Genomic DNA, 27,340 nt, shown 5'->3' with positions numbered 1-27,340 from the left:
TTTTGATGACTCTTCTTTTTTTTATCTTTGAATACATTCTACGAGAATCATTTTTTGTAATTTCATGTTGAATTGATATTCAAGTTAAAAAACTGAATGATGACGTCAGCTTACAGTCCTATGATAGTATTGAAAAATAAATGAATCATAATAAAAAATTAATATTTTGAGTAAATTTATTGCTGACAAGAAAAATTTTTAGAAGTAGATCTAAAATAGAGAATATTTTTGAATAATTTCGAAATTTTTTTTTAAAATTTCGGAAAAAATTTTATTGCCTATTTGGTTGACTCCCGAAACTTGGCAAATCTACTTTACCATCAGTCAGTAAAGTGGAAATCTTCATTACCGACCACGATGAAAGTTTCCTGTGTCATCTGACAATACAATAAAATTTTTTTAAATTTAATTTTAATTTTTTCCTAGTTACAGCAACATCCAATTTAAAAATATACATGTATATAGGACATGAAACATGAAACTTGAGACTTGAGCTATGCCCCAGGACATGGGACATGATAAATCGCATGTTAAAATAACAAAATTAAATTTTTTCCGGTTAAGTCTGTATTACCGACACATGGAGATTGGGAATTCAAACCATAAAATAATATATGGGACATAAAATCTAAGACATGGGGCATGAGATATGAAAAATCACACGTTAAAATAACAAAATTTTTCCAAATTTGTATTACCGACACATGACAATTAGGAATTCACACTATCAAATGACAAATTTCTTTACCATCTCTGTTTTACCGACCGAGTTGCAGTCCCTCGTCTCCTCGCCGATCTACCTTTTTTCAACCTCCCTCTGATCCAGAACGCCTATAGATACACTACTACCTATAGATATAATACATATCTCTCGAATTTCCAATACCTCATCTCTCCATAAAAATCTGGTTGTCCTCAGGTAGAAAAATACGGTCGGCCCGACCTCGATCCGAGGTAACACCCGACTTCAAAGCTCAGAGAAATCTCAGGTACAAAACTCAGCCCGAGGTCGGGGCGTTACGCTTTCCGAGTAAAAATCGAGATTGTAAGAATGAGTATTATATTAATGCAGAGAATTTTTATAGTCAAACACTACAGTCCTGAGATTCTTTATAATTTATTCAATCTAAAAAGTTGATAAAAATATAATTATGACTTCTATTTATTTTTATTTTATTATTTCAAACCTAAATTGACAGATCAAAACATTTTTAACATAATATTTCATGAAAATAAACCCTAATTTTACGAAAAAAAAAGTCCCTAGATTGGAATTGTCCAACGAGTGACTTTAACGACAGCTGCAAATATTTTATTTAACACTTAAATAATAATTTCCTTTGAGAAATTAATTTTTCAAAAATTAACATTTGGCAACTTCCATTCCATAGAACATTTTTCCCATAGCTTTTTGTCTTTTTGAAGAATCAGAGAGCTATGGGAAAAATGTTCTATGGAATAGAAGTTGCCAAATAATAATTTCCTTTCAGAAATTAATTTTTTTAAAATTAACATATGGCAACTTTCATTCCATAGAACATTTTTCTCATAGCTTTCTGTCATTTTAAAAAATTCAAAAGATATGAGAAATCGTTCTAAGGAATGGAAGTTGCCAAATAATAATTTCCTTTGAGAAATTAATTATTTAAAAATTAACATTTAACAACTTTTATTCCATAGAACATTTTTCCCATAGCTTTTTGTCTTTTTAACAAATTAGAGAGCTACAGGAAAAATGTTCTATGGAATAGAAGTTGCCAAATAATAATTTCCTTTGAGAAATTAATTCTTTTAAAATTAACATTTGGAAACTTTCATTCGATAGAACATTTATAAAACAACATAAAAATAAAAATTAAAGAACATAAAAATCTATTTGGATTGTACTTTCAATTTTGTATAGTGTTTTTTTTTTTTTACACTAATTGACTCGAATCTTCTCATCCACAGAAAATAATATGAGAAAGCAACATTATACCAAAAATTCTCAATTTTTGTATACAAAAGTGACTCATTTTCTCCCTTTTTGATGAACAAAAAAGGTGAATTAAAAATATAACTAAAAAAAATCAGTCAGTTTTTTCAAAACTCTGAAATCAATGTTACAAACTATTGTAAGAGTACCGCCTAATTCTTTTTATTCATATTTTTTGTTCCACATATTTTGTTTGTTAAAAAAAGAAAAAATGAGTCACTTTTGTATGCAACAATTATTGCTGTTTTATTTACGGAAATAATAACAATACAATATTTACAAATTATATTTAGAATATTTGTATTCGTACGCATGAAATAAAAATAACAGGAAAATTCCAATGCCATATCAGCCCTAACACCTACTATTTTATCAAGTACTAAACGTTCACAGCGATATCCTTCTAGACAACGATAATTTATAACAAAAAAATTTACAATAAATAGTTAATAAAGTGAACAATAATATGAATATCGTCCGTAATATAAATTGTCAAAAACAACAAAAAATTCAATAAAAGAAACTTATAGAGTCATAACCGCAATCACTCTAGAAGAAGTTTCACTTCTCCCGCGCGTACTCGCAACACGCATAATTTTTTTCGTTATTTCACTTCTTTTGATTATTAAAGTTACGATAAAAAAATAAACAGTTCATGCAAAATTGAGGCTTTCGGGGACATTGATTGTAAATTTATGTTTAGTTTTTATTGTAAATTTCAAGTTGGAATTCTATGATTATTGAATAAATTCAACATGTTTTACGTTATCTCAACACCAGTAATTTTTTTTCATCGATTAACTATAGTAGCGTACGAAGTTTTAAATCGTTTCAGAAAACTAGTGTAGCTAAGGAAATTCTTAGATGTAGTGAGGACATATAAGCTCTTACTATTATGCAGTTTTATCCAAAATAAGATATAATCTAAAGCGAATAATGTTCTCTAAAGGTTATACACGGAAAGCAATTTAAATCAAATTTTAGCATGGTGCCACAGCATCCGAGAACTATCCGTCATATTAGAAAAAAAAATAATCCCGTGTAGGAGACTACAACACGGCCATGCAACGGCCGATGCATGGCGAAATTCTGCCATTAATGGGAAGCCACTCCTACGCCGGGCCCGGCGCATTACACCGTTCTAATATTGGCTGGCATTATTGGCCCGTTAATACTTGCCAAGATTGGCCCATTAAAATTTGCCAAGATTGGCCCATTACTTGCGAATTCAATTATTTTTATAAATAAAAAAAAAATTAACCCAGGTAGGAAGTGACGACGGGCACAAGCCTGGGACAAGCCTGATTACCCGGCTCTCAAGTCTGGAATGTTCACGATGTATTTACTGGTGCCGGACAAGTTTATCAGGCTTGGCACAGGCTTGTGTTCCCAGGCTTGACACCGGCTTGCAAAAAATTATAAAAAAATATAAATAAACAATTATTATTAATTCATTAATTTGACATTATTATTTTTTACGCGATACAATTGAAACTAACGATGAAAATATGAACGAAAATAAACGGCGTAACGGAGGATCGATCCTAGGTCACGTGCACAAAACAAGAAACTTAGAAAAAATAACGAAGTTCCCCCGCCGGGAATCGAACCCGGGTCTTTTGCTTGCCGGGCAAACGCCTTGACCACTAGACCACAAGGCTTCTTATTATTTCTAAGTTTCATCGAGTTAACTCCGACGTCCTTCTATGCGTCAATTCATTTTTTGAAAAAAAATTTCACGTGGAACTCCAATGCTCTATCGAGTCAACCACCGGGGTATTAATGAAAGATTCAGCCAAAATTTTTTATATGAATGAATTTATTCGAGAGTCAATTCACAGTCCTTGTAAGAGCCTGTCAAGATAGTCAAAACCTAATAATTGTTATTTAAAATTTCTATTTACAATTTATAGATCTAATTAATATAATTTTTTTTTTTTTTATTGAATATATGCGCAAGTCAAGTCCCGTGTGAGACTTGGTTAAACGGGCTTGACACAAGGCTCGTGTGAGGCCGGGGAAAACAAACAACACAGGCTTGACACAGGCTTGGATTATTGAGGCCTGTGTGAGGCCGGTTAAAAACAACGGGGACAGTCTTGTGTCAAGCCTGTGCTCCCAAGGCTTGATACACGACTACAATGATTGCCTTACGTCATGGATCATGTTTCGATGCCCCGTTTAAATCATTGTCTTCACGTTGGACGTGATTTATATTATTTTAGAAAAATAAAAAATATAGTTGACTTTACTTTTTTGATGACTCTCCATTTTTTTATCTTTGAATACATTCTACGAAAATCATTTTTTTGTAATTTCATGTTGAATTGATATTCAAGTTAAAAAACTGAATGATGACGTCAGCTTACAGTCCTATGATAGTATTGAAAAATAAATGAATAATAATAAAAACTTAATATTTTGAGTAAATTTATTGCTGACAAGAAAAATTTTCAGAAGTAGATCTAAAATAGAGAATATTTTTGAATGATTTCGAAAAATTTTTTTAAAATTTCGGAAAAAATTTTATTGCCTATTTGGTTGTCTCCCGAAACTTGGCAAATCTACTTTACCATCAGTCAGTAAAGTAGAAATCTTCATTACCGACCACGATGAAAGTTTCCTGTGTCATCTGACAATACAATAAAATTTTTTTAAATTTAATTTTAATTTTTTCCTAGTTACAGCAACATCCAATTTAAAAATATATATGTATATAGGACATGAGACATGAAACTTGAGACTTGAGCTAGTCTACCAGGGCTTATACTAAAACACTGAGAATAAATGAATTCCGCTTGGATAAATTTGTAGTTGAGCAAAATGGCAGCAGCTGACTCATCAACGGACGACAGTCTTTATCCAATTGCAGTTTTAATAGATGAATTATAATATGAAAATTTACTAGTAAGTACAATAATTATTATTTTTCAAATATTACAAAAGTTTTTTATATTTGAAAAAAACAAAAACAACTCGATCTTAGTCAGCAAGTATTTGTAACAGTGAGGTTACGACTGCAGCGGTTTTTTTTGATTACTTTCATCACATCAGTTGACCGACAATTTTTTTAAAATGTAAATATGATAAACAATTTATTTTATTTCAATTAATGAATATATTTTTATTTTATAGCTGCGATTGAATTCAATCAAAAAACTTTTAACGATTGCCTTGGCACTTGGTGCTGAACGTACTTGTAGTGAATCGATGCCTTTTTTCACAGAGACAATTTATAATGGAGATAAAGTTTAGTTTAGTTTTTATTGTTTATTGGTAAGTATTTGCAAAAAAAGATAATTATTTAAATTGACATTCAACAATTTAACATTATTGATTAGACTATAGCTTGATTCATTGATTAAAAATTAATACAAGCATACTTTAGCTTTGTTTTTCACATGTTTAAATGTAAAAACTAACATACTCACTTTACCATTAATTTGATTTTTTTTTTTTTCTTTTTATAAAATCAATCATTTACTTGAAAGAATATTATTTAAACGTCAAAAAAAAGACCAAAAAAAATATTACATTCAAGTAAACAAGACAATAATAAAATTTCCGTTTTATTTATTTACATCAATTGTAATTAAAAATAATAAATTTCAGCCACCACTTGAAGCATTAGCAGCTGTTGAAAAAACAGTTGTACGTGACAAAGCAGTTGAATCGTTGCGTATTATTGCAAGTCAACACAGTCCAGCATATCGTGACAATCATTTTGTTCCATTGGTACAACGTTTAACATCTGGGGTGCTATTCTTGGTCCCGTATTGCGGGAGTTATCGCGAGTCCTGCAATAACGATTCGCCGACAAGAAATATTACTCGCAATAGAAAAACATGAAGGCGCTTTTTGTTGCTTTCATGTTAATTTTACCTAATTTTTGCGATTGCATACACTATGGCAGCTTCACATGAAAGCAACAACAAGCGCCTTCATGTTTTTCTATTGCGACTAAAATTTCTTGTCGGCGAATCGTTATTGCGGGACCCGCAATAACTCCCGCAATACGGGACCAAGAATAGCACTCCTGGTGATTAGCTTACGTCAAGAACATCAGCATGTGGTTTAATAAGTTTATGTTATCCACATGTGAATGGTTCTAGTGAGTGAATCACCAGTTAGAAGCGGACGGGAAGAAGAAGAACCTTTGAGAAATCAATCTATGGAAAATTCTGAAATAGATTCTGGAGATTCTGAATATATACATCCATAATGATAGAATTTTTCTATTGCATAATTTTTTTCTGTTCTTTCTATGTATTTTTTATTTGTATCGTCTCTATACAATATTGTATATTGTGACTAAAACAATAAATTATCCTTGAAACCTTGTTATTTATGCATAGTTCCAGATTATTTTCAATGTAAACGAGTTTGTACAGTCATTTATTTACTGTAATATATAATTAGATAATTACCGTTAACAAACCACTAACCAACTACGAATAATTAACCTCCAACGAACCACCAACAAACCCTAAATAAACCATGAGTAAACCATAAATGGTGACCCAAAAGAGTTAGTTTTTGGTTATTTTTTGGTTAGTTATTTGAATCCAAAATATTCGGGTTTGAACAAGGTTTATCAACAGTTAACTAACAGTTAGTTCTCATTTGGTTATTTTTAGATTTAAGAAGGGTTTGTTTTCGGTGTAAGGGGTTGGATCGTACCGTTAGGGAAATGACAAATTTCTTTTCCATCTCTGCATTATCAACAACTGGGAATTTAAATGACAAATTTCTTTACCATCTCTGTTTTATCGACCGAGTTGCAGTCCCCCGTCCCCTCGCCGATCTACCTTTTTTCGACCACCCTCTGATCCAGAACGCCTATAGATACACTACTATAATACATATCTCTCGAATTTCTAATTCCTCATCTGTCTATAAAAATCTGGCTGTCCTCAGAAGTCCGATGAACGATAATGGCCAGTCATGAATTCGCCATGAATTGGCCGATGAACGGTAGCCATTATTGGCCAGCCATGAATTTGCCAAGGATCGGCCAATGAACTGCAGCAATTAAATGGCCAGCAATGCATTTACCATGAATAGGCCGATGAATAGCCAGCCAATTAATGGCCAGACGTTGGCCAAGACGAGGCTGCCAATCTTGGCAACACAATAATGGACCGATCGTTTGTCAAGTATATCCAATTAATGGCCCTTGCTTGACTACCAATCATGGGCTGCCGCACGGAGAACAATATTCGGTAACTTTTACTTATATTTTAGTACTTGAGGAATCCATATGGAAAATATGTACTTTCAACATCATTTATGAGTAAAACTTACCTTATAAAATGTAAAACTGCATTTACAGTTCTATCAAGTAAATTTCAAATTTTATGAGTGTAAAATTTATCGGGTAAATTTATAATAGAGACAAAATTGATTTCATTAAAAAAAAAAGTAAACTTTATGAGTTTAAATTAGTGAATTTAATGCTTTAATATTTAGGATTTGATAATAAAAAATACAAAAGACTGAATTTAATTTATTTATTGTAGCATTTACTGTTTTAAATTATAAAAAGTCTATGGCAAACAAATGGAATTATTAGAAAAATTAAACATAAGAGTTACTTCTCTTAAACATTACTCTTACAATCCTTTCTCGTAAGATTTACTAAATGATCTTTTTAGGGCCAATTCTACAATGTCAGACGATAGCTTTCACTTTTTTTTCGAGTAAGAATAATAAATTCTGGGGAATTGGAAATAGAGGGGTGGGGGTTAGCAAGCTTGCCGATCACACAGGTCTACAACCCGTCATATAACTAATGCGTATATCGTCGTATCTAGCACTGCTTTAGATTAATTATTAAAAAATAATAATTACCGACAATAATAGTATTTCATAGAAATATTTCATTGAAATAAACATATCTATACATTATTATTGATAATAAATTAATTACGTATATTATTTAAATATGAATGATTGATATACGATTTTTGTGTAGAGCAACAACGATTCCTTGGCTAGCTGATTGACAAGCAGTAGCTAAAGAATGAATGTAGCTTACCATTTAATTTTTTATAAAACCATATCCCCTATCTATCTTTCTTAGTTATTAGCGCTTGTCCTTGGACATTTTTATATATTGAATCAATAAAATACAAGTATTTTTAATTTAAAAAAAAAAAAATGTCCAAGGAAAAGCGGTAGCTAAGGAAAAGATGTAGCTTAGGAAAAGCAGTAGCTAAGGAAAAGATGTAGCTAAGGAATTAATGTGACTAAGGAATTATTTCCTTGAAACATAATTTTTCAGAATTCCTTAGCTGTTATCTTTTTCTTAGCCACTGATTTTTGGACATTTGTATTTTTGAAAAAATAAATTTACATGTATTTTATTTATAAAATAAATAAAAATGTCCAAGGAAAGCAGTAACTAAGGAAGGTAGCTAAGGAATTAATGTGACTAAGGAATTATTTTGAAACATAATTCTTCAATTCCCTTAGTTGTACATCTTTTCTTTAGCTACTGCTTTTCCTTGGACATTTGTATTTTTGAAAAATAAATTTACATGTATTTTATTTATAAAATAAATAGAAATGTCCAATGAAAAGGACATGTGTGATATATATGTCTTGGATTGTCAATTAAGTAATGGAGATGGAAAATCATGTTGGCTATTGTCATTTGCCTCATGCCAAGGACCAGGTGGCTTGCTAGCTGTATCTATGTGTGAGCTTCAATGGCGCATTCAAATATATGCCATGTGGAAACGCTCAAGGCCAAATTATACTATGGTGGATGCTACTTCTACAATATGCTGGGAATATTCAAGGGGTGGCGCAAATTCATCAAAATTTTATAAAAATTATAAATATATATTATATCCTTTTTATAAATAATTTAATTAATAATTTATATATTAGTTTTAAATTTTAAAGACTCAAGGTCAAATTTTAAACAAGATAATTTTAATTTTAAAAAAATGACTGATATAAATTTTTAAATTTTGATTTCATTTATTATTACGTTGAATATTTTCAAGGTCAATTTTAATAATTTAATTTTATTTAATAGTCATTGAGAAATTGTAATTTTGTAATTTCTAATATTGTTTGTTATTATGTTGAATATTTTATGTGTAATTTTGTATGTATTTGTAAGTTTTGTTTTGGAGTCATCAAATATTGAGTAATTGTATTATGTCTATTTTTTTAATTGTATGACAAAAAATAAACATAATAGGTGTTGCAGCGAGAATTTTGATGTCTCCACCACACTGGCATGTCACATGACATAGTCAGTGAGGTGTTGGCCGCATTCATATGCGTGGGTGAGAATCACCCGTCTTGTTGCTTGAGACTCTGTTTCTTTGCTTCTAGTCCGGCCACCAAGCCAAACAGTGCGTCGGACTATATTTATAATTTAGACAGATGGGCCACCTCACAAACTGTAGTAAGCTACATATTGTGTCTTGTTAAATTGTCATATTACATATTCTACTTGTTAAATAAATTGTTTTATTATTATTAATATTAAATATAAATCTCGTGTCTATCTTTTAAATTATTGTTTGAAATTAAATTAAATTATAAAATAAGTAAAGTGAGGAATCCACACCTTACAAAGTAACTTTTATATTTATCGAATGTAAGGATTTTTTTTACCTATTCTTTTGTAAGATTTGTATTTTTTATAAATAAATACATAGTGAACGTAAAAAAAAAGTAAAGTCTATGTGATGCAATGGCATTTACGAATTTTTTTATTTATTTATTTTTTTTTCGAGATGGCAACCGCCCGGACTCGAACCCCTGTACCCTAAACGCTACCTAATTCTACTTATTACTAAACGCGTGCTTTAACCGACTTAACCACGAACGGAACTTGAGGATAGAAGATTTTTATTCTACTTAAATTGACCCGATGCTAAAAGCTTGCGTGGAACTTTTTTAATAATAATAGAATAAATTAATTGTGGCGAATGGCTCAGTAAGTAATAGAAGATAACAAAACAATTACATGTTTTTTTAATTTTTAAAAATATAAATACGGAATTTAATTTTTGAAAAAATAAATTGTCCAAGAAAAAACAGTAGCTAAGGGAAAGACGTAGCTAAGAAATGAATGTAGCTTACCACTTAGATTTTTTGGCAACCATAATTCCTTAGCTCCATCTTTTCCTTAGCTACTGCTTTTCCTTGGACATTTTAATTTATTAAATAGATAAAATACATGTATTTTTATTTAAAAAAAATAAAAATGTCCAAGGAAAAGCAGTAGCTAAGGAAAAGATGTAGCTAAGGAATTAATGTATCAAATTATTTCCAAAACATAATTTTGGGATTCAATCCATAGCATTATTTTTCTTTAGCTCATTTTCCTTGGACATTTGTATTTTTAAAAAATAAATTTACATGTATTTTATTTATAAAATAAATAAAAAATTTAAAAATTTATATCAGTCATTTTTTTAAAATTAAAATTATCTTGTTTAAAATTTGACCTTGAGTCTTTAAAATTTAAAACTAATATATAAATTATTAATTAAATTATTTATAAAAAGGATATAATATATATTTATAATTTTTATAAAATTTTGATGATTTGCGCCATGAATATTCCCAGCATATATTGTAGAAGTAGCATCCACCATAGTATAATTTGGCCTTGTTTCCACATGGCATATTTGAATGCGTTTTATCACACAAGCTACAGCAGCAAGCCACCTGGTTCCAGTGATGAGGCAATAGAACATGATTTTCCATCTCCATTACTTAATTGACAATCCAAGACATATATATCACACATGTCCTGACCATAATAATTTTTTCCTGCCTCTACCATCATGTTGGGAAGTATTGAGTACTCATTTATTAAATGCAAAACAAGTTAATTTTATTTTGCATTTAATTTTATTGTCACTTATCATTTTATTATTTACCAATTTGGATTTTATTTTATTTTTGTGTTTATTTCTGGCACAATCTATTTTGTATTGTTGACCTTTTTCAATATTATTATTCATGACCTTGAAATGAATTTTCTTTTCACTGACATTTAAATTATTATTATTAATATTATTTTTACACATATTATTATCACAAATTACTTGGTGACAATTATTTATTTTATCAACACAATTGTTGTGATTTTCATGCACAATATTTAATTCATTTCCATGGTAATTATTTGTTTTTTCAGTGTGTTCATTGTGATTATTATTCACAACATTTATTAATTTATTTTTATTATCAACAATCATTATTGGATTTTGTTGATCACAAATTATTATTTCACCATGACTGTTGTGATTTTCCTGCATAACGATGATTTTATTTTTATTTTCCCATACATTATCAACACTTTTATTTTCACATATGTTATCAACAAAATTCAATTTATTTTGTTGATTACAATTTATTTTATCATTTTGATTGTTGTGGTTATTCATCACAACATTGAATTTATTCTTATCTTGATTATCAACAACCATTGCTTGATTTTGTTGATCACCACTTATTTTATCACCATGATCAGCATTTTTTGAAGAGTCACCTCCCTGCTGATCATTTATTTTATTCATAATTTTTTCTTTTACTTCTTTCTCTACTTCTTGTATAATATTATCAACTAATTTTTTAAGTTCTATACCACCATTTGTCCGGTGATATTCTTCATCATATACCTCTCGATTCATGTTGCATCGCATGAATTTTGATATATCAACATGTGCTCCATGCAACCACAACATGATCTCTGAACATATTTTGTGAATTAATTCCAGTCCATTTATAGAAACTGTGACACATTTTACTTGTTTTATAAATTCAACTATTGTTTCATTGAATCTTTCAATATTTATTGTTTTACCCATTATCTCAATTAATTCTTCAATGACCTCAATTTTTTTAAATATTGTATATAGACTTTGAACATCAGCCTTTCCAATTATCATTGGCTTCCATGTTGGCCACATGTTCACTACCAATGATATTAATTTTTCCATTTTATGTTATTTTTTATATTTTACGCAAACAATTATTTCAATATTTCAATTATTATATTATCAATTATTTAAAATCATATATTATTTGAATGAAAATATTTTGTTTAATTTTCATGTATTATTTTATCATACAGTACATTTATTATTATTATTTTCTGATGAAATCAGGCGTGCCCAACGCTTGGTTGCCACGTGTATCCAGATTTTATTATTATTTTTATTTTTTCTGATGAAATTTTCACAAATATGGCGTGTTCAACACTTCGTTGCCACGTACATACAAATTATTATTATTAAATTGAATTATTATTATTAAAAATTTATTAAAAAATGAATTGACGCATAGAAGGACGTCGGAGTTAACTTGATGAAACTTAGAAAAAATAAGAAGCCTTGTGGTCTAGTGGTCAAGGCGTTTGCCCGGAAAGCAAAAGACCCGGGTTCGATTCCCGGCGGGGGAACTTCGTTATTTTTTCTGAGTTTCTGGTTTTTTTGAATTTGTGCATAACCTCCTTAACTATGGCTTTATAAAAATATATACTAATCTTACACGAATAGTCTGCTCAAAATCTTTTCAACCTCGGGAATTTTTAAGTTTTTCAAAACAAAAAATATAGGGATATGTAATCGGGGCTCGCGAATCGAATGGTTGGGTTTATAATTTGATAGGGCTAATGGAAAGGGTTAAAAAAAAATAATTGAACATAAAATAATCAATTACGCGTTTCCCGTTAGACTTAGAGTAAAATGTTTCAAGTAAAAGTTGTAGATAATAAGATTTTAGGGGGGGTAGTTCCTAGGTATAAGTTTTTTTGTTTTAACCGACCGTTTACGCGTAATTAATTTTTAAAGTTGGTGATTTTTTTGGATTTTTTATTAACTCGTTACCCCTCACGTGTCCCCACTCGAAACTCCCATACGCGAGAGCGATAGATATATAAAAAAAAGAGATAGTGTTATTTAGACCCGACGCTACCCGACTGTACCCGACTCGACGCACGTACACACACACAGCGATTGTATTTACGCGCACTCTGATAGTAATAGTGATATACACTTTAAAATTCGATTTCAGGCAATTTTCTTATTTCTCGCGTTGTCGGCCCGGAATAACAACAAACAAGAATTGTTAATAAAAAAAAAATCTTAACAAATGGCTCCAATATTCAAAAATGCATCGATTTAAAAGATTTTTTTTTCATCGTGTTAATGATGACATGCACTATCGTATGCTAATAAAAATACTCTCATATCTATTTTCTCATGATACGTAATTATTTTTGATATAAAAGGGGTGGTTTTTTCGAGAAAATGCCCGAAGACGAAATTAATCTACTACAATCAAAGAAAATCTTCCCGTTCTTATTTTATTTTTCCGTCGATGATTTAACAAATTATTCACGATTTCTCCGGCAAAAAGAATTTTTTTAAAATTCTTTTCGCGACGCGTAATTATTTTTGAGATGAAAGGGGTGGTTTTTTCATGAAAGTGCCCTACAACGAAATTGATGTTATACAATTAAAGAAAATTTTCCCGTTTTTATTTTATTTTTCCGTTGATTATTTAAAAAGTTATTCTATTTTTTTCCGGCACAAATATTTTTTTTTCTATTCTTTTCGCGGCGCGTAATTATTTTTGAGATAAAAGGGGTGGTTTTTTCATATGAAAAACGTAATATCTAATAAATAAAGATTATTATGAAAATAAATAATTTTTATGTCCCACCATATTAAAAGCAGATATTTAACATAATTATAAAAAGAAAGAAACCTGTTCATTTAAAATTAGGTTTTGTATGCAAATAAATTATTGATTAAGCAATACACTTTAAAAATTTATTTACTTTTAATAATCACTATATTGCCAATATATATTATTTTTTTATTGTAAATATCCCGCGATTAAATTGTTTAAACAATTTAACAATTTAAATTCATCGAATATATACACTTTTTTCTAATTGTTGAATTATTTAAACAATTTAATCGCGGGATATTTACAATAAAAAAAATAGTAATATATAGTAGATTATTATAAAGTAAATAAATTTTGGTGTATTGCCTAATCAATTATTAATATTTGCATAAACAAATAAAATTCTTTAAATGAACGAGTTTTTTTCTTTTTTTTGTTTATGTAAATATCTATTGTTAATATGGTGAGACATAAAAATTATTTCCATAACAATCAAACATATTGTCTACTATATATTACAATTTTTCATAACCACCCCTTTTCCCCCAAAAATAATTACGCGTCGCGAAAAGAATAGAAAAAAAAATATTTGTGCCGGAAAAATCGCGAATAACATGATAGTGTATATCACTAATACTATCACAGTGCGCGTAAATACAATAGCTATGTGTGTGTACGTGCGTCGAGTGGGGTACAGTCGGGTAGCGTCGGGTCTAAATAACACTATCTCTCTTTTTTATATATCTATCGCTCTCGCGTATGGGAGTTTTGAGTGGGGACACGTGAGGGGTACGGAGTTAATAAAAAATCCAAAAAAATCACAAACTTTAAAAATTAATTACGCGTAAACGGTCGGTTAAAACAAAAAAACTTACAGGAACTACCCCCCCTAAAATCTTATTATCTACAACTTTCACTTGAAACATTTCACTCTAAGTCTAACGGGAAACGCGTAATTGCAATCATGATTATTTTATGCTTAATTATTTTTTTTAACCCTTTCCCTTAGCCCTATCAAATTATAAACCCAACCATTCGATTCGCGAGCCCCGATTACATACCCCTATATTTTTTGTTTTAAAAAACTTAAAAATTCCCGAGGTTGAAAAGATTTTGAGCAGACTAGAAATCCAAGTTAAAAGAATTTCAACATGAATAAAATATAAAGTTTACCTTACAAAACAATAAGAACATCTCTGACTTAAAAAAATCATAAGTTTTACTCATAAAAAATATGAAACTGCAGTTCTCCTGCTTCAACATTTTTTAAAAGTAATTCCTACCCTTTTACCGTATAAATCCCTCCATTCCTAATAAAAACATAATTTCTACTTTTTTATTTTATAAATTTTGCTAATTATTTTTCTCCGTGCGTTCATCGGCTAATGGCCGTGTTTCCATGCTTGGCGATTCCTACACGGAATGTCTTGATATAAAATTGCAATCGGCTATAGCTATTTTTAAAAGCTTGATTTTTCACTTTGTAAAAATATAAACTGCAGTTTATTATGAAATATTTACAATATTTGAGTTGAAAAATTATTATGTTTTTCTTCAAATACTACAATGTACCATAGCGATTGTTATGAGTTCTCAAATTTTGCTTGCGTACAAGGAGAGAAATCCGCAGCAAATATTACAGTAGTGTATAGTAAAAATCATAGTCGTTCTAAAATATACCGACTGCTGATTGTAATTTTTACTGAAAGTTATAGTAATATCAAAGAAAAATCTTGTATTTTTGCTAGATTCACGGAATATTTTTTTTTTTTTAAATTACTTTAAATAGTTTAGTTCGATAGTTTTTAATTAATTAAAAATATAATCTTAAAAAAAAAAAAAACAATAATTATACATATGGGGCATTCCAGGTCAAATCACCGAGTCATCGGCCTGACCCCCACCGATTCAGTTGAAATTTTTTTTCAAGGTGTATTTTGGTCCAAAAAACGACCTTATTTTTTTTCAGTTTTTTATCACCATTTTTAGACCATAGAATAATTTTTTTTTTTTTCACTATCGAGTATTAAACAATTTAGACCAGGTTAATAATTCTGAAATTTTCCCATATAATCTCGAGGTAAAAAAGAGTCACCCATAAAATTTTGAGAATAGGCCGAGAATAATTACTATTTTTTTTATAACTGATTGAAAACAAATTTTTATACGAATTTCAAAAATAAACTAATTTAATAATGATTTCTTGTAGGAAAATTAAAAACAAAGATAAATGATATCTTGGCATATTCCCCCGCCGGGAATCGAGCCGGGGTCTTTTGCTTACCGGGCAAACGCCTTGACCTCTAGACCACTTTTTTTGAAAAATAAAACTACGAATAACTACATTAAATAATTACAAAAGTTGTAGTCAAAAAATTACAAGTACTACATAACCACACCTTTACTACACGATACTACACCATGACAACATTCAGAGTGACACCATGACTGCACCACTGAAAAAATTTTCCTTTTATCATTACGGGAGGCTCCAGTAATACCGGGACGTAAGACCATTCACTTAATAATTCAGAGTTTTTCTTTAAGAATTCCGTATGTTTTTATTAAAATTTAATGGAAAATCCCGTAAAAATTGAAGGAATGGTCTTACGTCCTGGTAATACAGGAGCCTCCCGTAATTTTAAAAGGAAAATTTTTTCATTGCAATGAATAGCCCCTTGGCAAGAACAGTATTACTTTCGTCAAGTAGACCTCAATTATTAAATAAAATATTGAATGTTTCAAGGAGTTTTACATTACTTAATTGAGAAATTTTTTTTTTTTCAATCAAGATCAATTCTAGCTAATAAAACTTTTATTCTTAAAAACAGAAAACATTTTCTGCAGTGTAATTTATTTATTTTATTCAGAGTTACTTTTTTCTATAAGGCTCGTTCTTATGGCTTAACTTTGGCTTTTCTTAGCAGACTCGTGAGGCATGGTTTCCTGTGAGGCTTCGAAAACAGTTTTTGTCAAGAAGTCAAATATTCAAAAATTGGATTAATAAAAATAAATGCATAGTGTATATTTTGAAATATTTAGAACGACATCAATTAAATAAAAGTTTTTATTTTGATAAATTAATTACGTTGGGTTGTGTTGACCAGATGTGTTACGTGCTTAAAAAATATAATATAGAAGTTAAAGACACACACAGGTGGACTGTTGAAGGCACATACTTTGATTGATTTTTAATGTTTTATTTTCTCGAGAAAAATGAAATCAACCAAAAAACTGTTCGCTTGTACACTTAATGTAACTGCAGTAGTTGATTTCAGGAGAGTATCCATCACTGATAATAACAGAATTTTTGTCATTCTCTATACTTTTAATGTATTTCGTATGGGGGTCCTTGCCTGCTGTAGTTCACTTACTTACGCTCTCACATATCGAGGCTGCAGAGCATCAGTATCTTTTCAAAGGTGATGCTCGATGATGCTCGACCTCCAACGTTGCCAATGCTCATGAAAAAACCTATCTCTTTCAACCGCCATTTTTATCTATGTTTGCGCTTATAGTAATGTTTTTAGCCCATCACTGCATATAACGTCCTAATAAAAAAAAATAAAGTTTTGAAAAATAGTACGACAGTCCTGAGTTTGTAGTATTTATACTATCGTATACGAACCGTATATACATGTATTGATATTATAGCTAAGCTGCTGGTAAATGAAATGATATGCATATGTAGTGAATACAGATCAGAGGGGATACAAAGCGAATTGCGCGTCAGTAGTGAGGCCCATACCATGAGATGAGGCCTCGATGTAAGCGCTCAAGATGCAAGCGTGTGAGTGAAAAGTGTAAAAATTTGAGAAGATATTATGTATATATATATATATATCAAACAGTCAAGCAAAACGAATGGATAGATGAGAAAGAATATGCGGAGAAGTGAACCTGTTCCCGAGGGAGTTCTTTGACCCTTGAGGCCTTACTTGTGAGATTCGCTGGCTAATCCTCTGGGCTTGCTCACGTCACTCTTTTCTCGTCTTCAATATACTTGGCTCGCTGCTGGTGTTGCTGCTGTAGATGCTGCTGGAATATTTGTTTCTTTTCAAATGTTGCATTCACCATTACTATAATACTACCATTACTACCACAACCACCATCATCATCATCATCATCATTATCATTGCACGCGGTGGGCACTTTCCTGGGTATAGCGGACCTTGAGATTGAGTAGCGAAAGCAAGAGGCCAAAACTACTCGGAAAGTCCAAAATTAATACATTTGAAAAAATATCAAGGTAAAAAATAGAAAACGAAAACAAACAAAAAATGCTGTGACGCGAAAAAACATGATATAACGTTTTCATTGAGACTATTCCGTTTTTGATGTCTTTAAAGACAAAAAAAAGTTTTTCTTCTCCCCAAACAATATTATTGTCTTAGAATCAAAATTGATTAACACGAACTCTCATTGTTTTTATTATTCAAATTTCTCGTGATCAAATAAATTCCTTCTCACTTGAAAATTATTTAAATAATTTTGCATGTCCGAAATTTATCTATTTAGAAGAGAAAAAAAATGAAATTAATAACATAAATCATGATTATTGGAAATAATCTTGAAATTTATTCAGCTTCGTAGGTGGAATTAATTTAAGTACATAAAATTAAGTAATTGTACGGAAACGACAAGTGTCCTACTACTACTACTACTACTTTGATAGTATAATAAAGAAGCAGAAACACCTACTGTTGAACAAACCGTAACGAATAACCAAAATCATAAAAGTAAAGTATTCAAATGATAAAGACTATGGGGAGGAGATTGTCACTGATACAGCTGGTATAAGTCGCAATAGAAAAAGAATCAAGAACAGGCTACCTACCAATATACCAGTATATATATATATATATATATAGAAAGGGGCCTGGAGGCGACAAGGAGTCGCAGCGCTAGGGCATTGCTTCAGGATCACTCAGAAAAAGGGGGAGAATCGCAAAAAATATAGAAACGATCGAAACAAGGAGAAAGATCATTGGCGTTGATCATGGTGAGTGGGGTAAAAGCATCAAGAGCCACACGAGGTATTTTTCTCTGTTCTTCTACATTTTTTTTCAACTCTCTGGACCCAAACCAATCTCTGTCTTTTACGATGTGTATAGCAATGAGGAATCTCACGAAACGAAAAAAAAACGATAAGAAAGATAGAGTGAGATGTTCTTAATGTGAGTCCGAAATAAAGAGAGAGGAAGAGAGAGTGAGGGTGGGAAGCCTGAAGGCCGGCCTGCGGCTTCGGCTCAGTATCCCCGGAGCATCCGACTCACGTGTATCTTTCTGACGTACAATCAAAATTTACAAAAACATGTATTCTTTGACTTTTTTTTCCTGTGAATAATTTTGATAAAAAAATATGGACATTCACTATAATTGCGAATAAATGTCTTCACATTATATGAATATACATGGTCGATCGGCGTTTATTGATTGTGTTAAATAAGTCATTCGAATTATACGGCTTTGATTATTAAATATTTATAAGCAAGTGGTAGAATCGAAAGTGTTGAAGTTGATTCATATGTTTTATTATGAATTCAATTTTTTCCATTGAGAAATAGTTTTTGACAGTACTATTAGAAGTTGACGAACAAATTTGGATAAGAGAATTGGAGTCAATTTTTACCTAACTCCCTGGGGCAAGGACGCTTCTTGAACTGGAATTGAGAAGAAGAAAAAGAAGAAAAGGAAAGAAGACAAAGATACGTTTGAGCAGTGAACAGAAGCTTTGTTTGAATACTAATAATAAACAAGGTGTACATAGATCGTTAACTGGCTTTTAATTTTCATTTAAATAGAAAACAGAATCCAATATAACTACGAAATTTTTACACTATACACAACCTTTAGAAAAAGTTGCTTGCCAATCTAAACGTAAAATTTTTTTTTAATAAGAAGACAAGTTATATAAGATTATAACTACCCGGTCCGTAGGACCCAATTATTATTATTATTATTATTATTATTATTATTATTATTATTATTATTATTATTATTATTATTATTATTATTATTATTATTATTATTATTATTATTATTATTATTATTATTATTATTATTATTATTATTATTATTATTATTATTATTATTATTATTATTATTATTATTATTATTATTATTATTATTATTATTATTATTATTATTATTATTATTATTATTATTATTATTATTATTATTATTATTATTATTATTATTATTATTATTATTATTATTATTATTATTATTATTATTATTATTATTATTGTTTAAAGCCGGCAACTTATAAACCATATTGTAATGAGATGATGACAATAAATATTCTTAATTTCCAATTTTGACTAATAGTCATCAGAATTGATTAAAATTTTTATTCTATAAAACTTCAGAATCTCGACAAATGATATGTGCTACCTAGAAAATTAATTTGATTTAAAAAAAAAATCCGATTTTACTGTATATACACAAGCTGAATATTATCTTAAGAAAACAGGATTGTCCTCTCCACGCTATGTGAAATTTTATGCTCTTCTTTTATACTTAAACGACATTAAAAGAATTGTGGATTGAAAATATTATCACAATTTCATATATACACATACTGAATAATCGAATGTGTTCAACTTCAAAAATGACAAATGAGAATCACCGTCAAAATTTACTATTTAAGTAATATACGCAGTGCCAATGTGAAATACCTGATCAAAAATGTGGACAGTTGTTTGAGATAGTAAGTTAATGTTTGTCGGAAAAAGTTCGATAGCAGGTCATATCGTGTTATTAGTTAAAAAAATGTCCTGATACATATTTTCCTTCTTATTGGATATAAACATGTGTTTGTTTACAGTGGATTTCGGTGTCACAGAGTGATACAATACGTTCAGTGGAAAAAAGGACGAATTGTATAAGTGAAAAAAAAAGAAAAAAAAATTTTTTCCAAATATTTGGTATAATTCAACCAAAACCAAAAATTAGAAAAATTGTGGAAAAACATAACGAGCAAGGTGATGTGGTAGTCGAAGGATTAACAAGGGAAGCCATGAGGGCGACTGCCGCCTATGTCTTGTTTTTTGTCCACTTTATACAGGTATGACCTTTCTATATTTCTAAAATACAGGAATTTATAATCAGAACTGCTTTTTACTTTAGTCAAACTTCTGAATACATACAAAACAAGAATGAAGAATTATATTTTTCGAAAAACTTTGTGAAACTATATGAACTTCCTGGATATTACCCCCGTCTATAACTACAAGCACTTTCGTTATTGATACCCAAAAAGTAATACAGACCACAGATGGTTGATATTTTATGATAATATAATATATTGAATTTGTCGTCATAACAAGTTGCTAAAAAAAATCAGATGTAATATAACTGAAAGAAACCTCGATTTTCATAAAACGTTCGTGCAAATGGATCGGAAGAAAGGTGACGCTCCTTCACCATAGAAGTATATTTCCTACATTGAAAAAATAAACAACTTGCAACAAATACTTTTTTTTTTATCTCATAAAAATTATTCACTCTATATATAAGAGCAGTACATATTCGAATATGGTGCAGTTCAAAAACAGTTGTAATTATTAAAATATCGTATTATCTATATAAGAGTGACTAAATGTGCCATAGTAATATAATTTCAAACAATACCGGGCGTACCACTGCATGAAATTTACTATATTTTTCTTTAGGAAGGGTGAATCTATAGGGAAATAGTCGGGAGGGGGGGGGGGGTTGCAAAAAGATCTCGTCTCTAGAAAAAATGTTGTTTTTGATTTTGAGATATACGACTACCAAAGTGAATGAAATGTCTTTGGGTCCAAGTCAATCTTTCATATGCGGGTTAACTTCAGAAGATTTCACCAAGTTCACGTCCATAATCATTTAATTATTTAATCAATAACATGATATTGGATGTGTACGAATCTTTCAAGAAAAAAAAAAAAACGTTAATGTTTTATTATTTGAATTATTATTGAATAACAGTCACAGACTATTCCATATAAATTGAAAAATTCAAGTTTAATTGAAGTGTAAAATTTAAAATAAAGAATTTGAGTATTCTAGAGTATTGATGAATATTATCTTACGGTTTTGAAGTATAATTTACAATTATACTAAGTCTCATAGTCTGTGGGTTGGTGACGAAATGGTTACACGTCAAAAAAAATTTTCCAAAAAAAACTCGACAAAAAAAATCACGACAAAAAAAATTCCGACAAAAAAAATCACGATAAAAAAAATCTCGACAAAAAAAATCATGACAAAAAAAATAAAAAAAATAAAAATCACGTCATAATAAATTTTTTTTTTCTAAATAATAAATTTAATATTCCATGTAAATTATTTTTCTTATATATATAGCCGTTAGATTTTTCACTCAGCTGGTAGATAATTAACTTAGACTTAATAATAGACAAACAATCAATATCTACATCATTTTACTTAGCTAGATTTTTCACTCAGCTAGATTTTTTACTTAGCCGTAATTGTAGCCAAACAATCAATATCTACATTATTTTACTTAGCTGTAATTAGCTGCAGCTAGATTTTTCACTTAGCTAGATTTTTCACGTAGCTAGATTTTCTACTTAGCTGTAATTGTAGCCAAACAATCAATATCTACTTCATTTTACTCAGCTAGATTTTTCACTTAGCTAGATTTTTCACGTAGCTAGATTTTCTACTTAGCTGTAATTGTAGCCAAACAATCAATATCTACATTTTTTTACTTAGCTAGATTTCTTACCTAGATAGATTTTTTACTTAGCTGTAATTGTAATGTAAACAATCACTATCTAGCTTATTTTACCAGCCAAATCTTTTACTCAGTTGCTAGATTTTTTTTGTCTAAATTTTTGTCGTCGTGATTTTTTTTGTCATGATTTTTTTTATCGTGATTTTTTTTGTCGTGATTTTTTTTGTCGAAATTTGTTTTGTCATGATTTTTTTTGTCGAGTTTTTTTTTGAAAATTTTTTTTGTCGTGGAATCGACGAAATGACCGTATAAATAATTCAAAAATACAAAAGCCCACTAGTCTTACAGAATACCTAAAGAACAGGAATATGAAAATACCTGGTAATAGCCAGGTGAAGGTGCCATGTATTTTGAGAACAATCAAAAGTTTATTTTTTATTTTGTGGACTTTTTTTTAATATAAAAAAAACAAATTAGAAAAACAAGCAGCTCCCCACTACTTACTGATTTTGCATTTCCTTTGACTCGCAACACCCGCATGACTCAACCAGCTGCCCATTTAAAATTTTAGTTTAAATAATTTTTTTGACATTGTTACAGATAACACTTTTTCGGTTATTTTTTTCTTGAGACATAAAATATTATATAGAAAAATTAGTTACCTAGCCATGATGGATGAAATAGTTTTTAAAACGGTGTTTTTCATCAATTTTAAAATTTTTTATTAACAATGCTTTACGATTAAATATCATGGTTTTTTTGAATTTATTCCTTTTTATATCAAATAAGAACCTACAAAATAAAGAGATTTTTTTTACTTATTCAAATTATCTAAAGTCATTTTGTCACAGGCCTACCGTCTGTTATAAAGTCTTACAGATTTTATTTTTTTTAATACTTTTAGTCTTTTTAAGTCAATGTGATCATTTTAGAATATCATTTTTTAATACTGTCTTTTAGTTCCAACACTTAAATTTATTTATCTCAACAAGCACATCAAAAAAAATTTATTTTATCAATTATAATTATTGTAAAAATGAATTTCATAATTTTCATGAACTAATCAATCCATCACTTAGATAATCCACGTATAACTATTATACAAAGATATGAGTATATAATATTGGAATTTATACGATTTATTTTTTAATTTTCTAAATAAAAAATATTTGATAATATAACTTATTATTGTTTTATTATCGAAATCTGGTATTAATTAATCCTTTTTCGAAATTTCAATAACACAAAAACTAATATTAGACTAATATGATCACTGTAAAAAAAAAATAATTAGTTTCACTATGTTACTATAGTACTGAGGGACGTTTTCGGAAATATGGTTTAACATATTATTTTTTATAATTTTTTTTACGATGTGCATTTTAAATTTTACGATAGTACTACTCTGCTGAGGTAAAACCGGTTTTTATTATGGTTTTAGTAGACTTTACTTGTTCAATAGATAGTCTTCACTATACCAATGATACGAACAACCATAGACTTGCTACTTTTTTACTATGTTGTGTGTTTAAATTAACCATGACCGTGAGGGTACATTTGGAAAAATGAACCGTACTATGGAAACCTTTAAAATGTGCTATGCGATTTACAAATAATTCTGTTTTTTTTTATCGAAAATACAAATAGAATATAATGAAATGTACTATTGAACATCGTAAATCTCACCATGCAACATAGTAGATTTAACGAACGCTAGACTTGACTATGCAACATAGTACTTCTTAACAAGATACATCGAGATATTTTTTCCAATTGAAACATTGTAAACTATACTAGGATAAAAAAATTTTACTATGTGCATAGTACATGTTATTATTTTCTCGAAAACGTCCCCGAGTACCAGAAAAACTAGTAAAAATAATTCTTTTTTTATAGTGAAACTAATCATTTTTTTTTTACAGTGATGCCATGTAGATATACCGGGGTATGATGACACAATCAAGACCGGGAATTACTGATAACACCCGAAAAAGCCATCCATTGTTAAACAACCCAGTAAAATTAGTCTTGCTACTGAGCAACATTTATTGAGCAGCACATCGAATAATATTGGACTGTATAAATTGCTCTCCAGCTAACTAAAATTTGTTACTTTTTTTTTTAATTAACAGAAAAAATATGAGAAAGGTTAACGATGTCTCAGACAATATTAAAACCAAAGTCCTACGGATCGTAATGTGCAAACAATTGTTTTCCTGATAACGTGATAAAAATAAAAACAAACATTTTTAGTGTTCCGTAGGAATGTGTTTTCGCTTTTCTGTGACTTTTTGTTATTTTGAGATAAAACGAGAAGTCCTGAATCGAATTGGTTTGTGAGATGCTCATTTTCTTTATTTTTTTTGGCCAAAAGCAATGGTCATATTTATTTCCAATTTTGGGGCCTTATTGGATTTAATATGCCCATTTTTGGACATGGCCCAATTCCAAATAATGACGTATCAATTCCGGTAATGTTTTAATCGACGACGCTTCATCTGTAGACTCTACGATATTTTTTTTTAATTTTTCAGTCGTTTATTTTTTTTTTTATTGAACGATATGTAGTGTCACAAATTGTTTTTTCGCGATATTTTTTGAACCGCTGAACCGAATTAGTCGATGTTAAAACAAATTTAGGTTTTTTTTTTTTCCAAAAACAGATATGATATTTTTTTTTTACTTTTTGGGCCTTATTAGATTTAATATGCCCATTTTTGGACATGGCCCAATTCCAATCATTGACCGATCAATTCCGGCAATGTTTTAATCGACGACGCTTCGTCTGTAGGCTCTACGATATTTTTTTCAAATTTTTCGGTCGTTTATTTTTTTTTTTATTTAACGATATGTAGTGTCACAAACTGTTTTTTTACAATATTTTTGTAAACAGCAAGAAAAAAAATAAAAAATCCTACGGAACACTTAGGGTGCACCTTGGGGAACTTGACTATCTTTTTTTTTTTTTTATAGGAAATACTTTTTTTTAGGTGTTTTTTTTTTTTTTTTTTTAAATTCATCGGTTGATTTAAGGTTGTTTGTAAATATTTGAGTTTCTACTCGATTTTTTTTTAATTAGGCTTATTTTTTAAATGAAATAATTATTTATTTTGACAATTTATTTCAATTTTTTTTGCCTCGGCTTTTTATAGATAATGAATGTCAAAGTTGACAACTTTTATACACGAGAATAGTGCGAAATAATTTTTTTTTTCTTAAACAGCATATAGTAGATTCGTTGTCTACTCGAAAACTTTTTTTTTATCAAATTGTAGATAAGAAAAAAACGAATATAATTTGAAAATATAAGTTGTGTTTGCCACGGATTTTAAAAGTTATTCAAGTTTAAAAAAAAAAAATATTTGCTTTCTCGCGGCAAGTGATGCGCACAGACGTGACACACACAAGCATATAATGTAGCTGTGTACTGTACTTGCTTGCTAGCAGTAGTGTTAGTGTCTGTCTGTATATGCACGGACACACTTAAAAGCCGGTTTTCGAGACAGAAGCGCAACAAAATTTTGGATACCGGGGCATGAGATATAGCGTTACGATATACAGGCCCCTCAAACTACAAATATTGGTTCGACGATGTCTTTTACAAACAACCTTAATAGTTTAAGGGTAACTTTATTATAATCTAGCGACTTCAACAGTATCTTCAAAAAAAATATTTATTCATGTTATTTAATTTTTTTTTTCTCATTGTTGCCGTCAATAATAAATTTGATTTGTCTACCTTCGGATGAAAAAAGTCGAAAAATCTTCAAAAGTAAATAATTTGTTAGAAGCAATCTTGTTTAGCAGTATAAATATATGAAGAAGATTTACACAAACATTTAGGTGTTTCCACTAATTATTTACTGAGTTATCAATTTAATAAAAAATTGCGTGCATACCGTTTGTATTTATATGAACGAGAATTACTGGGTGCACTTCACACACTCTTTTTATTATTTACAATGTACAGACAGTTCTTTAAAAATCACGATAATAACTACTCGTGTTGTCATTTTCAATTTAACAATTTTGTCAAAATAGTAATTATCATTTTTTTAACATTATTTTTATCAATATTTATAATTAATTTACATAACATATTAATCAAATTTTCTGCAACCACTGTTGGATAAAAATTCATTTCTTTACGACTTTTCGGTAATATTTCCGGAGTGGAAATTCAGATCAAGATATGATCAAAACTTGATCAGGCAACTTGAATTCAGATCAAGTTTTGATCAGACAACTTGATAAAGAATTGATCAAAACGTAACGGAAAATTGGATGAAGGCTTGATCAAGATTTTTGATCAAAAATTGATGAAGAAACATTATCGAAAAATGATTAAAAAAAATAATTTAAGGGTGATTCTGGAAATCTGAAATCGCAACAGATTTTTTTTTATTTTTATCTTATATTTAAATGAAATAATTATCTACATTGTTAATTTTTTTCAATTTTTTTTTGTGTGATTTTTTTGAGATATTTACTGTCAAAGTAGACAACTTTAACACGCAAGCTATAGGCGATACCTCATATTTTTATTAATAACTTATTCAAAACGCAACAGAAAACGTTAAATTTTATATCAATTTGTAGTGTTAGAAGAGCCAAATTTTTTGATATAAATTTTTATTTTTTCGTCGGTTCCGTTTAAAAAACAGATAACTTTAAAATTCGAAAATTTCGCGAGATGCGCAGCACAAAGACATGAACACAAGCATGGCTTTAGTGTACGATGTAATCTTCGCTTGCGAGTGTGTAGCCACGCAAACACAAAGTACTGAAGAACTTAGTTTTTTTAATCAGCGGTGCCACAAAAAATTTTAGAATAAATATTGGTTCGGTAGTGCGACTGGGAATCAACCTTAACAAATCATTTTTTTTCTTTTTTAAATCAATTAATTACTTATTATTACTGGGATAGAGTTAGAGATATATGGACTGAAACGAAAGACAAAGAATATAACTATGTATTTTTGCGCAACTAGACGGGATTGAACCTACGA

General features: G+C 29.5%; 1 protein-coding gene, 1 long non-coding RNA gene and 2 other non-coding genes across 9 annotated transcripts in view; 3 read left to right on the top strand and 1 right to left on the bottom strand.

The window, feature by feature from the left end:
• Positions 1–3,246: 3,246 nt before the first annotated feature.
• LOC122855052 lies at positions 3,247–5,785 on the top strand. Its single transcript, XR_006374035.1, has 3 exons — positions 3,247–4,882; positions 5,111–5,251; positions 5,588–5,785. It is a non-coding gene; the product is annotated as an uncharacterized LOC122855052 (long non-coding RNA).
• On the bottom strand, positions 3,563–3,635 carry Trnaa-ggc. The gene has a single exon. It is a non-coding gene; the product is annotated as a tRNA-Ala (tRNA).
• A 6,557-nt stretch (positions 5,786–12,342) lies between the features above and the next one.
• On the top strand, positions 12,343–12,415 carry Trnas-gga. The gene has a single exon. It is a non-coding gene; the product is annotated as a tRNA-Ser (tRNA).
• Positions 12,416–18,196: 5,781 nt separating this feature from the next.
• Positions 18,197–27,340, top strand: part of LOC122855049 (protein jagged-1b) — a 97,066-nt gene continuing 87,922 nt past the window's right edge. Inside the window, exons 1-3 of one of the 6 annotated variants that reach the window (XM_044156170.1) lie at positions 18,197–19,580; positions 19,906–20,360; positions 20,478–20,717. In XM_044156170.1, the coding sequence (XP_044012105.1) occupies positions 20,670–20,717 (48 nt within the window). In that variant the 5' untranslated portion in view covers positions 18,197–19,580; positions 19,906–20,360; positions 20,478–20,669. Of the gene's footprint in view, positions 19,581–19,905; positions 20,718–27,340 lie in introns of all 6 variants that reach the window. The other 5 variants (XM_044156174.1, XM_044156173.1, XM_044156172.1 and 2 more) reach the window with 5 other exon arrangements.

Source organism: Aphidius gifuensis, linkage group LG4, assembly GCF_014905175.1.
Source record: "Aphidius gifuensis isolate YNYX2018 linkage group LG4, ASM1490517v1, whole genome shotgun sequence".
NCBI lineage: Eukaryota > Metazoa > Arthropoda > Insecta > Hymenoptera > Braconidae > Aphidius > Aphidius gifuensis.
The sequence above is the reverse complement of the archived record's forward strand: the minus strand, read 5'-3'. Positions and strand labels throughout refer to the sequence as shown.